Below are 15,505 nucleotides of genomic sequence, written 5' to 3' on the forward strand. Positions count from 1 at the left end.
AGGAGGAAAACTGCATTAATCTTCTTAATAAAAACAACACAAACCATTTGATTTAGGTTGAACTGCCCTGACTGTACCTGTCATGTTACACTGCAAGGGACAGTGAACTTCTGGAAAAGCTAACTCTTATTTAAATACACAGAACCAAGAAGAGATCAATCTAGCACTGTGATTAATAGTCTGCACAGTACCAAGAGCCTGGATACTGAACAAAGACACTACAGAACTCTTGCTCTAATTTAAAATTTACCTTGGGGTGTTCAACAACATGTTTAGCTCAGATGCAATACTTCTGTTCCACATATCTAGAACTGAAGCAAATACCAGACACTGTAAATTCATTTTTGCTCAAACGTGGAAATCAAAAGGTCAAATTGCAGCGCGATAGAGCCAAGATCAGCAAACTTAAATTGCGTGACATCCCTATGTGACTAAACTGCACACATTATAAACCTGTTGTAAAATTTCAGAAACCGGATGACATTCCCTGGGCTGTTGCTTTCGGATTACCTCAGAAAAGATGATACATAGAAGATGGCATAGGCAAAACCAAACCATACAAAATATTATATGACCACTATTGGGTATTCCTATTCACATTCCAAGTACTGCCCACCAGGAAAGTAAAATGTCACAATTCTGTCATTTCTTTCACCAGGAGAAGACTTAGACTGCTATATAATTTCAAATTAAGTTAAATTCCTTTCCCATACTTTTCAATCTGGGATATGAAGGAGGAATTAATCTGTTCCATTCTAATTTCCTGATCATCCCATTCCCAGCCCTTTCAAAATGGCAATGTGTGTTTACAATGCACATAACAAAGGTGGACTTGACTGAAAGTACTGCATGATCTTGGGATATAAAAGTACACTACTGCATTTGACTTACATGAAAACTCTGATATAAGCCTGACAAAGGGTTATTTTAGAACACATCTTCCGCAGTGTTAGTTCAGGACCAACTGGTTAAAATCGAATATACCCAAGTACCAAACAGTTCGAGTCTGTGCAGCTGCAAAGGTTGTATATATTCATCATGAATCACCTTAAAGGGTCCCTTAAATGTGTGAATAAAGTCAAAACAAAAAGAGCAGTGGATCTATAAAGGCAGGGTAAACGAAGAAAAGGCTGCTAAGCAATGTGGTTTCACAGGAAGTGGAAATATATTTTTGCCATTTCTTTTCTTGACACCTGTAGAACTCTTCTGAAGGTTGGCTTCACAAGGGTGTTCAGCCCTGTAATCTGGTTGTGTATGACATACACACGATCCAAGTCTGAAAGCTGCCAATAGATTTGCAATTTTCTTCTCTTTGAACAGCTGATTGGTCCTATCCAACCCACCAGGAGAGACCAAGCTTCTCAGATCAAGAGAGAAGGGGTGGGCTTCTTGCCTGGCCAAGCTTCTTTTGCATACTTCTTCTTCTTCGGCTCGTTCACAACTTCAGGATTAAACACAGCTGGGTTTGGAGCTGGGTTCATGGTGACTGTTGAGGGTGCAACAGGAGTTAAGTCAACATCTGGGGCAAGGTTAGGATAAGGCATCGGCAGCCCTCCAACGAGAGCTGTGCCATGGATGCTATGGGACTGAGAACCTGTCTCACTATGAGTTGGAGGTAGGCCACCATACAATCCTCCGCTATAAGGAAAGTTCTGCATGCGCCGTGTTGCAGCTTCATCTGCATTCAGGGACCCAGCATGGTCTATACGCTTTTTCTGCAGAAGAAAAGACATCTGTTTCAACAAAAATCTCCCAGTACACATGACAGAGAGGAATCCCTGATCTTTCCTCTTCCCAAGTATGAAATGCAGTTTACATACATTTTGGATATTGTAAAAAGAATTAGTACTTGTTTCTGCCCCCACTATGCCAGACTGTGGGCAGAAATTGTATTTTTAAATCTTTAATCTTGGTACAAGAAAACTTTAGGTGAAATTAACAGAGTGAATAAAAATTCATTTAAAAATTGCTAAATGAACCAAGCAAAATTCCAGTATCTTTCTGCTGGTTTAACTAACTAGAGTTTCCTTTAAATCACAATTCTTAATTTGTACATAATGATAAACCAATAATTGTACAAATTGAAACTGAATGCTGGTTAGGATCACTTTCTAACTAAAGGGTAGATGTTTTACTGAGCTTGATGTTTTACTGATGTCTGAAGAAGTTCATCCATGTAGCATTAAATCCTTGGTTAGGGTTATGTTGCTTATAGTTGAGTAACAAAGCTGTTTTGTGGTACTGAAACAATTCTTGTCAGTTTCAGAGGGTCTCCTTGGCAAGTTTCTTCCAGGAGGTAATAGCCACAGCGAATCAGAGTCATAGTTGCAGGAAAGTAAGTGTTCTGTAGGATGTTAGCTGCTTTACTAGTGTAACCCAACAATTCTGCCAAAACTTAAAGAATCAACAGTCACATAAAGAAAAAAGTGGTAGGGAAGACACAACTCCTACATTGGCAGCTTTACACAATTGCAACTGGAATCAGAATGCAATCATATGCAGGAAGGACGATTTCAACTCTTTCTTCATTTGACAATAAAAGTGTTTCTTGCATTTCAATGGACCAATCAAATGCCCTAATGAATACTCTTCTCTCAACTGAAGTGCCCTCTTTTTTAGTGTCTTGTCTTGCATTTGGCATTACTGTGCTTTTCAGAGTTACATATTTGGCAGCTATATCAGGTGGCTCCACTATATTTCTACTTTTCTTAGAAATTCCAACCTAGATTGCCAAGTGAGAATATCACAACTGTGAATACTTTGGTTTCACTGCTTTTGGTATACAGTAGTCTCGATTATCCGTCCTTCGGTAATCCGACATTCTGGATTATCCGATGCCGTGGCTGCCTGCCCCCAGACCAGAAATGCCCCCAAACATGGTGGTTGCAATGGGCAAGGTAAGCGGGATGAGTACCTCCAGGCCCCAAAACAGGGCACTAAGTGTGGCGGAGGCAGCGGCAGTGAGCAGGGTGAGTACCTCTAGGCTCCAAAACAAGGGCCAAAGCATGGCAACAGGGAAGGTGAAGGGCACAGGCAAGCCCCCAAGCATTGCACCAAAAAGGAAGAAGGTTGCTGTATCAATGGAGCAGAAACTTGAGGCAGTCAAGAGACTGGACAATGGAGAGACGTTGCAGACGGTAGCAATTGACTATGGTGTTGGAAGGGTAACTGTAGGAGACTGGAGAAGGAACCAATTGGAGATAGAAAAATGGAGTTCCTCCAGAGTTACTGATGGTGTAGTGAAAGAGAGGAAAACCATGAAAAAGTGTGGCTATGAAAAGGTCAATGATGCTTTGTATGTTTGGTTTCTGCAGTTCAGAGACAAAGGTGTGCCTATTTCAGGGCCTATTTTACAGCAAAGTTATTACATTTTTGAAAGGAAATTGATGAAGGGGACCCAGATTTTACAGCCAGCATTGGTTGGCTTGACAGGTGGAAGAAACGTTATGGAATCTGCCAGTAATGTGTTTGTGGAGACGAACTATCTTCAGATTTTCAAGAAATGGAGGCATTCAAGAAAAAATTTCTAGACTTTTTTGAAACTGAAAGCCTAACACAGTGATGGCGAACCTATGGTACGCATGCCAGAGGTGGCACTCAGAGCACTTTCTGTGGGCACATGTGTGCTACTGCCTCAGCACAGAGTTTGCCAGAGTTTATTACTAGAAAGCCAGAGGGACACGGCACTTTGCAATAAATAAGTGGCTTTTGGGTTGCAGTTTGGTCACTCAGCCTCTAAAAGGTTCACCATCACTGGCCTAACGGATGATCAGATATTTAATTGTGATGAGCAGCCCCAGGCTATAAGCGTAGTAAAGAAAGGCTGACAATTTTAGCATGCAGCAATGCTTCTGCAATCCTCACAATGGACCTCACAGCGATTAGGAAGTCCAAAAATCCAAGAGCCTTTAAAAACATTTCAAAGAACGCTCTTCCTGTGAAGTACTACAGTAAAAAAAGTGCGTGGATGAGCAGAGAATTGTTCAAAGACTGTTTTTTTAAGGAATTTGTTCCTTCAATGGAGAAATTTTTGAAAGGCAATGACCTCCCCAGAAAAGCAGTTTTGTTGCTAGACAATGCCCTGACGCACCCTGATGCAGAGGAGCTTCAAGATGGGAACATTAAGGCTATGTTTCTGCCACCTAATGTCACCGCCATATGCCAACCGATGGATCAGGGCGTTTTGGAAACGCTAAAAAGGAACTATTGTAGGAAGCTACTGTCGACACTGATAGAAGAAATTGACGAAGGGCAAGACATGATTGAAAGATCAAAACGCATCAAGGTAAAGGATGTTGCTTATTGGATTGCAAGGGATTGGAGTGATGTTAGGGATCCAACAATTGTCAGATCATGGAATAAGTTGCTATGTGAAAAGGACAAAGAAGATGAAATGATGGAAAGCAAAGATGAAGACAAAGAAAGCATTCTACACTTAGTACACTGTATCCCTGGGTGTGAGGATGTGTCTTCGCAAGAGCTTGACAGCTGGATGAACGAAGATGATCAGTATGAAATTACTGATGAAGAAATTGTCACTTTTGTCAATAGCGATGGCAACGAAATAGAAATTGATGAGCAAGCATCATCTGTTAAACCTCTCACAATCTTGCATGGCAATGGGGTTAGGGCTCTAGAAATCACAATGAAGTACACAAGAAGCTATGGGGGTCGACATTATGATGCTGCAAAGATGGCAAGACTTGGCTGCGAAGAAATGGCAATAGTTGGGAAAGCTGAAAAGGATCACTGATTTCTTTAAATTTTCAGAGGACTGAACTGTTTATACATTACAGCGTTGTTACTGTAACGTTACTGCAACGTTACTTTAGTGTCACTGCAGTAAAACTTCAGTACGTTTGCAATTCATAGTTATTTCAAGGCTTTTCTTGGACCCTTCGGATTATCTGACATTTTCGGCTATCCGACTATCAGCCTGCCCAATTATGTCGGATAATTGAGACTCTACTGTATTGTTAACATGAACAGAATGTAAAAGGTCATTTAGGATGGAATACTATAGCAGCCTGGGAGGAAGGGAATAAAACTGGCTTTTCCATTATTGCCCAAATTTCTAGGTTCATTGTTATCTTTGGTGAAATTGCAGTAGGCATTTTAGACTTCATATGTGGCGTCTTTTAAATTATGTGTTGTAACCACTGCCTTTGTATTTTTTAACCTATATTTGTTTTTAAAGCTGGTGTTTCAATGGCTATGTATTCCTAATGTTTTATGTTATAATTTAAAGTTACAACGTTAAACTTACATACTTATAGTAACCCATAATATATGTACAGTATTTCAAAGGAGAGTGAGAGAACAATGGTATGTCCTTCTTTTTTACAGTTAAATGTCAGGCAGAAACTTTAATACTTCTAAATAAAATTCTATTTGTCTAGAGGGGGAAAGCATCAAACAGGCTTCAGCGCTGTACCATTTCAGCAGCTTACCTTCACTGGGACAACTGCAGTCTGTACCATGTTTCTAAAACGTCCAACAGATGGGTCCACATCCTCTGTATGGGCAAATCAAATTGAAGAGCAATGGTTATTTCAAAATGGAATTTGAAGGATATAGTCAGTATTCACCACCCCTCCTCAAATGAAGAATGACTTAAGTTCTTCAGGTAACCATGTTGACATTGATGCACACAAAACCAAGAACATGATGCAGCTGGACTAACACAGAATTTATGCTGCTCATCATCCAGTCATTTATGCTTCCAGACCAATATGTGTGTATGTGTATGTGTATATATCTACTACGGATCTCTTCCGGCAGGCCTTTCTGGATTAGAACATCCTTATTGATATGCCTCCCCTCTCCCCCCTCCCATTATTCTCCATCTTTACCTTTTACAGTGCACCCACGCCACACACGGATGCACTATATGCGGCTTTCAGTGTATGTTGAAAGCCATGCGGGAGCACGCAGGGTGCAGCATCCCATTTAGATTAATGGGGCACCCGCCCATGGTGCACATGTGCCGCTGCACTGCTGCCACATGCACAAGCTCCATTACTTTCAATGGAGCTCAAGCATACGGGCTTTTTTTAGTAATTATTATTATTATTATATTTTATACTAATATAGCCAGCATTCATATACCACACAGTGGGCCCTTGCTATCTATCGGGGTTGTTTCCAGCACGTGCATACATAAGTGGATACCAAAATGCATCAATGCTCAAGTCCTATGTAATGGTGTTGCTTACATAAAATGGCAAAATTTGCTTTTTGGATACACACACATATATACATACACAGGAATATTTTCAGGCCATGGCTGGTTGAATCCGTACATATGGAGAGCCATTAAATATACTAAACTTGTGGCTTATACTGTAGCCACAGGTTAAAAAGCCAGATTATTGACATTTACCGATGTAGATCTCACCTGGATTGATAATTTCATCATCATCAGTGAATGTTACTCTTGAGTTCTTCCGTTTCCGTTTTGGTCTTTGGATATCCAAATTTCCTTCTTCTATAGTTAGTGTAGAGATTCTCTTGTTGTGGGCTGTGTTAAATTCAGTCAGATTCTAAGAAGTCAAAGAGGACACTGTCAACACAGTATGTGCCTTCAGATGGAAGTGTTTATATCTTCCCTCCCATCCCCATCTGAGATTGGACAAACCCTTATCAGACAAGCCAGCAGGAGAATCACCTGAAAGCTAACCTGAGCAGTTACTTGATTTAGTCAAGGGGCCAAGGATGCTAGGGAATGTTTAACTAAGGAAAGTATATTTGGCACAGAAGGACCTTGAAGGAGTCTAGCCATTCTTACCAGATCATCTTTCATCTGGCTGCAAGATTAGGTTTTCCACAGAAATATGTCCCATACTTTCAATGATAAATAGCTCTTTTTAGTGTTGTTGTTGATGCTTTAATTCCAGTCCGGAGATCCTCATTCTCTCAACAAGACAAGACATGAGAAATTGGCTCCAAACTGCGAGTTAAATACTCACATCTAACTCTGTTTCCTCTTCTGGTAAGCCAAGCAACCCCTTGAGCTCATCATCTTCATTGGTCATTTTGTCATCTCCTTTTACTGCAGAGGGCAATGTTTGAGGTTTTTCTCTCAAAGTGTAAGCCCGTGTGGAGGCACCAAATGAAACCGTAGAGTCAATGGGAATCTGTTGAGGTTTGTGAGGCTCCAAACGAATATGACCCAAAAATGTGCCATGTGCTAGAAATTTTGGGATTAAAAACAAAAATAAACATCAACCTTTAGCTGCCAGCATATTGTTTAAAGCCTCATCGGCCTCCTGTAAGTGTTAGAATTCCATCATTGCACTATATGCTGCCAACCTTAACCTATCATTTTTATAGTTCTTCAAGATTTCAAAAAGCTTTCGCAAGACAGAACCCACCTTCTTATACGCAACTTGCCCTGGCAGGGTTTCAAAGCTACAGCTTAAATCAGCTGGTGCCCCCTAATATTAAACTTTTTCTGTGACTACAAATGGTGAAGATAAATAAGCTTGAATCAAAATCCCTTAAAAAATTCATCCCAAACATGCCCTTCTTTACCCGTACAAGCCAAGTATATTACCTGGTTAATTATCAGTCAACTTACTGCTGTTGAGATCTATTAGGAAAACTCTCTTCAGATGTTTATGGTAGACCAAGGCAGCATGGACCCGAGAGCATGACTGGTGATCAATGGTAAAATCACAAAGGTCAGGATTTCTCCCAAAGAGATAGTATTTTTTCTCATCAATAATCAGTTTCTGTGATAAGATATAGACAGAAAACATTTTCAATCCAGCTATTCTATTCTGTTATTTTGTACCTGAATTACTGCACACGTTCTTGGTACTGCCAATTGCATTATCTGCTTTGAGAATGTCAAAACAAAGAAACAACCTCCAATATATTATCATTATTTCCTCGCAGAAAACTATATGTAAGAAATAAAAGCATGGACCTAGCATTTCCCTAATGTCATAGATTTCTGTAGGAATCTCTCTTTTCATGGGGAAGCCTTCCATCCATGAAGGAGTACAATCCACATACGTTAGAGAAAACTGGGTTAAACTAATTGTGAAACAAAACAACAAGAACTAAACCCAACCTTTTGTATAAGGTAGTATTTAAAAATATATACTGTAAAAGTCAAATACAACATGAGGAGGGGAAAAAAGGAATATGAATGTAGAATAATCAATAGTGTTGTAACAAAAAAAGTTACTCATTGTCCAAAAAGACATTTACAGTTGTAGTCAGATAATACATTCCTTTGCTTTGTACTACTGGGTGAACACCCCCAAATCTAAACAAAAACAGGCTTTGGACTCCCTGCTCTCTTCTCAATTTTTTTTGGGGGGAGGGGGTTACAATCAAAATGGAGGATCCCACTTATTGATTTTAACATGAGGTACTCCTGTCTATGGAAATTTAAATCTATCCAGGGTGGAAGAGCAGCATACAAACTTGGTGCCCACTTCTAGTCTCTCTCTGGCGGCAGTCTGGGGAGGAAGAACATTTGGTTGAACAAGCCCAAAGCTAATCCAAATAACATGTGCAATATTACCAGCTGTCTGTCTGAAAAGCATCTATAGCTGGTTCTGAAATAACTATTTTCCAGCAATGGGACAAAGGCATCCTGAAGAAGTACCTTCGCTTCCATCGCTGAAAACAAACATCTCACAAGGTAAGCCAATGTTTATGTTTTAGCACAACATGCTGGAACATCAGCAGGTTTCTCATATATATTTGAAGAGGAAGTTGCAACATATAAACCGTGCCTCATATTGTGCATCTTTTCAGGACAGAAATAAGATGACACAGGACCAAAAACAGGCCTACTCATAATATTTGACTGCCAGGTATTTGGCACTTGCTAGCAGATCACATATCACAATTTGTTTTGTCCCTTCAGTTGATAGTTGCACCATTTCTTGACAAATTCCTCTGGATAAGACAAATATTCCCTACTCCATGGAGTCCAGAATAAAAGCATCCTCAAGGAGTCAGAGATAAGTTGATAGGCTATATCAAATATAACAGCTGCTTCATCGTAAAGATGAAAACTTTTTTTTAAACCTATAGCCTTAGCTAACCTGGTAGTAAGTCTCATTCAGATCAATTGGGTTTACCTCTAAATAGCTAGCACTGGAATACAAACCTTTATATTTTAATTGGCATAACAGAATGGAAGGCAACTGGAGTCTGGGAAAAAAAAGTCTGGTAGAAATTCCAGAGAGCCAATCCAAATTTAAAGTTACAGATTTTAACAATATTATATCTGTTCCATTTCACTGATTTTCCAACCGTAATTCTATAAACTGTGAATTCTCTGTGACAAGTATAATATTTTTCTAGCTTCGACAACAGTAGGACTGTCTACAAACAGCCATGATTATATCTTGGCCTACTGGGACTCAGGTGTATTTTTAATACAGAAAAAATGTTCCTCCCAAAATGCAGCAAAATAATTCAATAAATTAAGTCTTTTAATATTAAGTGCTCTGACAATATACAACACAGAATTAATAACAAAATATGTAACATATTCCATTTCCAAATAAGGGGCATAAAAGGAGGAAACAATATTGTTGACTGTTTGTAATATGCAAACTGTCTAGTTTACTCAGTGGACCAGAAACTTAAGGCACAGATATAGGTCAAGAATGGACAACACTGGGGATCAAATTTCAGCCCTGTACCTATCAGTCAGTTACAGTCCCCTCCATTCACATCCCCGCAGCCCAATATAAGCTGTACATATTAGCAAGAATGCAGGGATGTGGGGTTGGAAGCAATTTTGGGTTGAGTCAGTACAAATGTACTAACTTTGGCTTCAAAATAAAAAAATATATATACTATTATAACAATATATGGTAAGTATATTATTTTATACTTATAATTGATACTTAATGAAGTAAATAAAATTTATGTTCTATCAACCTAAGTTGACAGTTAGAAAAGACCACAAGGGCCATCAAGTCCAACACCATGCCATGCAGAAATACACCATCAAAGCACTCCCGACAGATGTTTTAAGTTTCTTAAAAGGTTAATCTTGCCAGTAAATCAACCCAATATTGCTGACCTAATCATAACATCATTTTGGTCAGTTCACAGCTAGAAATCAACAGACTTTTTCATAACAGTTTTGTTAGTTAATCTATACTAGTACTTTTGGGGGAACCCCTCAGTGTTCTTGGATTTTTACAATATAAAATGTGTTGTTAAATTAGTCCAACCAGATGCACAATGTCTTTATCCCCTCGAACTTTTATTGTTTCTTAGCGGTGGCTTAGCAGTTAATACACTGACTCTGACGATGGCAAGGTTGGCAGTTTGAGACTCAAGCAACACATGATGGAGTAATCTCCTGTCATTAGTCTTACTTTTGCCTCTAATTGAAGGATTCTCACATGCCTGGCAAAAAACTGTTACAGTTTTATTTAGTTTATGTTCCTTAAAGGGAGTTTGGGAGCATTTGGGTATATTTTTTTAAATTTCGCAGCTGGGGACTGTGGTCTCTCCAAAGTCTCCTGAAGGACTAATGTGACCCCCTGATCTTCCATGGCTGCCCACCCAGGATTTAGTGAATCAGCACAATTATGAAGCTTTTCAGATATGAACACACTTATTTTCACTTGGGGCAACAGTATCTGTTGAAGAAAATTAACCTATGCAGCTGGAGACACCACAGTATCCCATCTGTCCTTTTAGTGTTAGTTTATCACTTAGTACTGACAGTTACAAACAACCTTCAGAAGGCAAAAAGCAAATGTACAATTAGTTACTGCTCCACCAAGCTTGAAGTCATGAGCAAGTACATATGTGCCGCTGAGTAATAACCCAGCGTGATCCTCCACACGCTGAGCTTAATCACATGGCTTGCTTTCATGTTGCACTTTTTAAACCCAGCCAATCACTAACTAAACCTCTGTACTCTATATAAGAGAACAAAAGTAGAGATGGCTCGGTTAGTATCAAGTGCTTAAACCTGTAGGAATTAAAACACAAAATTTGTAAACTACCAATTTACAATATGTCACTTACAACTTTGAGGTGCTCAAGAAATGCCTTCAGGACTGCTTACAGTCTATCCACACAGACTGTTCAGCTATACATTTGATCTCATTTTAGTAAGTTAGGATATGCATGAGACTTGTGTACATGTGTTCAATATTTGTGCCTCTTCCCTTCTTGACATGTTCCAATCAATCAAGGAAATCTTCAATTAGTTATAGTTACCCATCATGTCTAAACCAGATTATCAGAATAGAACAAGTCAGGATCATAAGCCACTGCTTGATGCTAATAAGCATGGTCTCCTGGTTCAGATGTAATGGGAGATTATGACAAACTGGAGATTTCTTGGGTTTCCTGAGAAGGGAGGATAGAAAGGGTTGCATGTTAGATCAGGAGACCTGTGTGTATTATAGTTCATTACAGTGAGATATATATATATCCAAATTAAGATGGTGTAATTAAAGAATAACAGGAATGGGATGTAGGGCAACACAGAATAATTTCACCAGTCTCCTTGAAATAAAGGAAGACCTTCATGAACAAAAACTGAACTTGGGAGCCTTTCATCACCTCGCTTTTCTGACTCATTTGTAAAATTGAAACGCTAGCAATCTTGAGGCATATAACAATAACTTCAATCCCACAAGCAATAAATTTCCTTGCAGGGACAGTCCTTCTCCATCCAGACTGGCCTTTGTTAAAAGGAGATCCCTGAAGAAAGGGGTGGGGTGCAATGCCAGTCTCTACTGTGGTGTTTTGGGTACTTGGCTATAAAATCCTTATTCAAACAAAATGGGAAGGAACTCAGGACATCACCAGAAGTGCTCACGCATTCTGGAACACAAAGGTTAAAAAAAGTGTATCTCAGATATTTGTGTTTTTTACATCTGAGCATTTCCACATCTACCAAGTACAAAATAAACATTCCTAGTTCATGTTCAAATGTTTTGTTTCTGTTTCCGTACCTCAATGAGTTTGTCTCCTTTGACTACATCCAGGTGCAACCCTGGGGGAGGCTTTCCTGCCCTAGAAAAACAACAACAAAGACAAGTTTTGTTTAGGAATTGTTATAGTCTTTGCAATCTCTAGTTACCAACAGATCCAAAGTTACCATAAAAACAGAACCAGCCTCTCACGTTCTTTCCGAACAACAGCAACTGTAATTGAGCTCCTGCATCTCCTGAAATTAAGCAGATGAGGAACCACAACTGTATAATATTGAAATTTGGAAATGTGGTGCAAAATTTCTGTGCACACAGCATTCAGTACTTAAATGAAATTGATACAATAGTACCTTTATACACTGCTGTGGGTGTGATTCTTCAGAGACATAATTCATGTTTCAAATTGGCTGCTATAAGATGTGGTAGCAGCTACTACTAGTTCAACAAATACATGGTTTGGGTCTATACTGGAATCTCAGTCATGAGGCAATATGCTGTTCAGCAGTACTGCTAACCGGTGGTCATCTATATATTTTGAACCTCAACTCCTAGAAAGCCCAGCCAGTATGCCAATAATGAGGGATTCTGACAGATGCTGTCCAAACATATGGGCCTGAACAGAGAGGCCAAAATAAAGCTGCTTTGGGTCACTTTGAAGGTATGTTGTTTAAATGAACCATGCATCTTAAGAGGCCACAAGCTGCGCCAAAGCTGCACTTCAGTCCTTAGGACGGGAGCATGGCTTTGGCGCAGCTTCCGGCCTCTTAGGACGCATGCATCATTTAAACAGCATACCTCCAAAGGGACCCGAAGCAGCTTTATTTTGGCCTGTCTGTTCAGGCCCATATGACATGTCAAAAGAGCTCAGGGGCAAACAGCAAGAGAAGACTTCTTCTTCACATTCTGCTTCTCAGCTTCCTGAAGGCAGTTGGCTACTGTGGGAAACAGGAAGGTTGGCATAGAAGTATCTTTGGTGTCACCTAGCATGCAGCACTAAACATCTGCACAAAGTATGGTGTCAATTTAGCAAAATCGGAAGCGTTACAAAGATGATCCTTTCAGACAAAAGTATCCGTACCAGAATAATCATTTCTTTTATTGCATCTGTTGTATGTGGAGAAAACCAAATAGTATCCACAAGTACTGTTTTAGGTCCTTGCTTTACTTGGGAGTATATGCCTTATCCAGAGTGGCAGTTTAGTACAGTAGCTATGAGAATGAACACCAGGAAGATCCCTATTGAAATATTTTACCTTGAGGCTCTCCTCAAGCCCATTAAATTCAGTTGGCCCTCCATTTTTGCGGGGGGGGGGGAATCTGTTCTGGACCCCCCCCCCCGGTGCAAATGGAGGCTCGCGCATAGTCAAGCCTCATAAGTTGCGTTTTAAAACTGGCTTTTAAATTTAGTATACTTTCTCTCCCACTGTGACAATACGTTACGACTTGTTTTAGTACAGTGAAGTGTAGGTTATACTAATGGGAGATGTTCAGGTCTTTCTTTCTTTCATTCCGACTGAAGAAATTCTTCCTTTGTGTGCATAATTCTGTATGTATTTGGAGACAGAGTATCTGCTACAACTCCAAGCGGCTGCTTTACAACCTGTTATTTTCAAAGCGTGCCTCCTGTCCCTATAGTTTTGAGGCGCTATTTCAGACAAGAGTAGATCGCCGTACTACACTTTGAACTCCTTGGATTGGTACCAGGGGAACTAAACCCTGTGTGTACTTGAGCATCGCATGAAAAAGCAAAAGGCCAGATTCAGTTTCACGACCTCCGAGGAGCAACTGAGCCAAATCCAGCAAAGGAGCATTTCTTTCTCCCAATGGAAATGCTTCCCAAGGGTCAGAATCCTATCCCTATTTGCATGATCCGGGTACAATTTACACACAAGTTATTGGCAGTGCTATTGACAAATATCCCAACACTAAGAACATATATAGGCCACTGCTGCATCCATGCCCCTTAAAACACAAAGCAAGCCCCTCTTTCATACCCTGTTCAACACCCCTGAACTATAGTGGTGTTTGCTACTCATACGCTTACAAAAGGCCTGTCAAGTCACCTCAGTTTATAGCATGTTTATATACTTCTCCACCAAAGTATCCCAGCCATGGGCCACAAGGATGCTGTACTAAAAGGTCCTTCCCAACCTTTTAGTGCCTTTGAGAGTAACTAAAGGGAGACCTTGTTGAGGTTCCATAGACTTCAGTCTACTTCCTCAGATGCATCTGGGTCTCTCTGCCTACAGAGACTAACACGGCTATATCCCTATCGCTAGCATAGTAAGTATCTCATGATGGCGGGTACTTTTGCAGCCTCGAGGCTCGGAGGCACCCTTCTGCCCGCACTCAAAGCATCGTCCTGGAACAAGCAGGCGCTCTGCTCATGCTCAGAGGCACCCTTTAAAGGAAACTCCGCAGGAGCCTCTTTCCGGGCCCCCTCCGCCCGCCCTCACCAGCTCGGACACTCGAACAGAGGAAGACTCCCGCCACCGCCTCCAGAGTTCGCGTTCGCCGCCATTTTGCGACTGCCCCATTCAGCTGAGCGCGGGGCATGACGGGAGCCTGGACGCTCCGGAAGGAGGCAATCCCGGCATGCCTTGCGCCCCCGCGGAGGAAAGAACGCGCGCGGTGTCTTTGGCGGGGGGCCTCTAGCGGCGGAAGAGGGGAACAGCAGCAGCAGCAGCAGCAGGAGTCCAAGCTGGATCTCCTTCTGAGCCACAGCGCCACCTTCCGACGCAGTGGCTCCCAACCTTTGGTTCTCCATTCTTGGACTTCATCTCCCATCATGCTCTCCTATTGGCTGAACTGGCTGGGGACGCTGGGAGTTAGAGTCCAAAGGTTGGGAACCACTTCCACAACCTGCCCTCAGCTAACCAAAATAACAGGAGAAATGTTTTAAGTCATGATTATGGCAATGCCATTATGATGGTAATATATGTATATCACTGTACTATCATAAAACACAGTATTTCCACTATTTCAGTATTGATATCTCTCACTATTTCAGTATTGATATCTCCCACTATTTCAGTATTGATACCTTCCACTATTTCAGTATTGATACCTTCCACTATTTCAGTATTGATATCTCCCACTATTTCAGTATTGATACCTTCCACTATTTCAGTATTGATACCTTCCACTATTTCAGTATTGATATCTCCCACTATTTCAGTATTGATATCCCCTGAACAACTTTTGTAAGCGTTGTCCGTTGAGGACGTAGCTACAAAAGCCCACGCTGCCAATGTCTTTCTTTCGTTAATCTCAAAGGTGCTGCAAGATCTCTCTAGATGTGATTAACCATTCCAATAATCAATACATCAGTTTCAGGAGTGAAAGAAGCAACCAATAACCTTGCGATCCGATCATCATCACTCGCGGCTTCAGCTACAATTTGAAACCAAGACATGACCTGACAGGATCCAAGTCCAATGTTTGCTGCCACTGAGGCCCTCTTGGCCTTTAATGCAGGACCCAGTGTCTGCCACTTGTTGCTACTTAGCCTGATGAAGCTCCCTTTCAAAGTCATAAGCTTGCATACTCTTTTTCGATGTCTTGAACTG

At 40.7% G+C, this 15,505-nt stretch overlaps 1 protein-coding gene and 1 non-coding gene across 4 annotated transcripts; both read right to left on the reverse strand.

Annotated features, from left to right (window-relative positions):
• Positions 1–1,275: 1,275 nt before the first annotated feature.
• PPP1R8 (protein phosphatase 1 regulatory subunit 8) lies at positions 1,276–14,514 on the reverse strand. Of its 3 annotated transcripts, none has more exons than XM_089478790.1 (7): positions 14,393–14,514; positions 11,958–12,018; positions 7,580–7,655; positions 6,969–7,189; positions 6,398–6,542; positions 5,451–5,515; positions 1,276–1,715 (listed from the first exon to the last, which is right to left on the reverse strand). In XM_089478790.1, the coding sequence occupies exons 1-7, from the start codon at positions 14,455–14,457 to the stop codon at positions 1,362–1,364; spliced, it is 987 nt and encodes a 328-aa protein (XP_089334916.1). In that variant the 5' UTR covers positions 14,458–14,514; the 3' UTR covers positions 1,276–1,361. The 3 variants fall into 3 exon arrangements, with proteins under 3 accessions (XP_089334916.1, XP_089334915.1, XP_089334917.1); XM_089478789.1 differs by having other exon boundaries at positions 7,580–7,733; XM_089478791.1 differs by lacking the exons at positions 6,969–7,189; positions 7,580–7,655; positions 11,958–12,018; positions 14,393–14,514 and adding an exon at positions 6,788–6,961.
• LOC149304934 (small Cajal body-specific RNA 1) lies at positions 10,794–10,959 on the reverse strand. The gene has a single exon (XR_016271930.1).
• Positions 14,515–15,505: the final 991 nt, after the last annotated feature.

The sequence above is a fragment of the Sceloporus occidentalis genome, unplaced genomic scaffold (assembly GCF_023333645.1).
Source record: "Sceloporus occidentalis isolate IW3139 unplaced genomic scaffold, rSceOcc1.0.p SCAF_13, whole genome shotgun sequence".
In the NCBI taxonomy this organism is placed as follows: domain Eukaryota; kingdom Metazoa; phylum Chordata; class Lepidosauria; order Squamata; family Phrynosomatidae; genus Sceloporus; species Sceloporus occidentalis.

What these genes read in the sequence shown, in the direction of transcription:
- PPP1R8 (XM_089478789.1), bottom strand. Translation starts at nt 14,457, where the DNA reads ATGGCGGCGAACGCGAACTCTGGAGGCGGTGGCGGGAGTCTTCCTCTG. An exon ending in CTGTTCGAGTGTCCGAGCTG is followed by an intron (nt 12,019 to 14,392) that starts GTGAGGGCGGGC and finishes TTGTTTTTCTAG; the next exon opens with GGCAGGAAAGCCTCCCCCAG. An exon ending in CTGCAGTTGTCCCAGTGAAG is followed by an intron (nt 1,716 to 5,450) that starts GTAAGCTGCTGA and finishes TTTCTTCTGCAG; the next exon opens with AAAAAGCGTATAGACCATGC.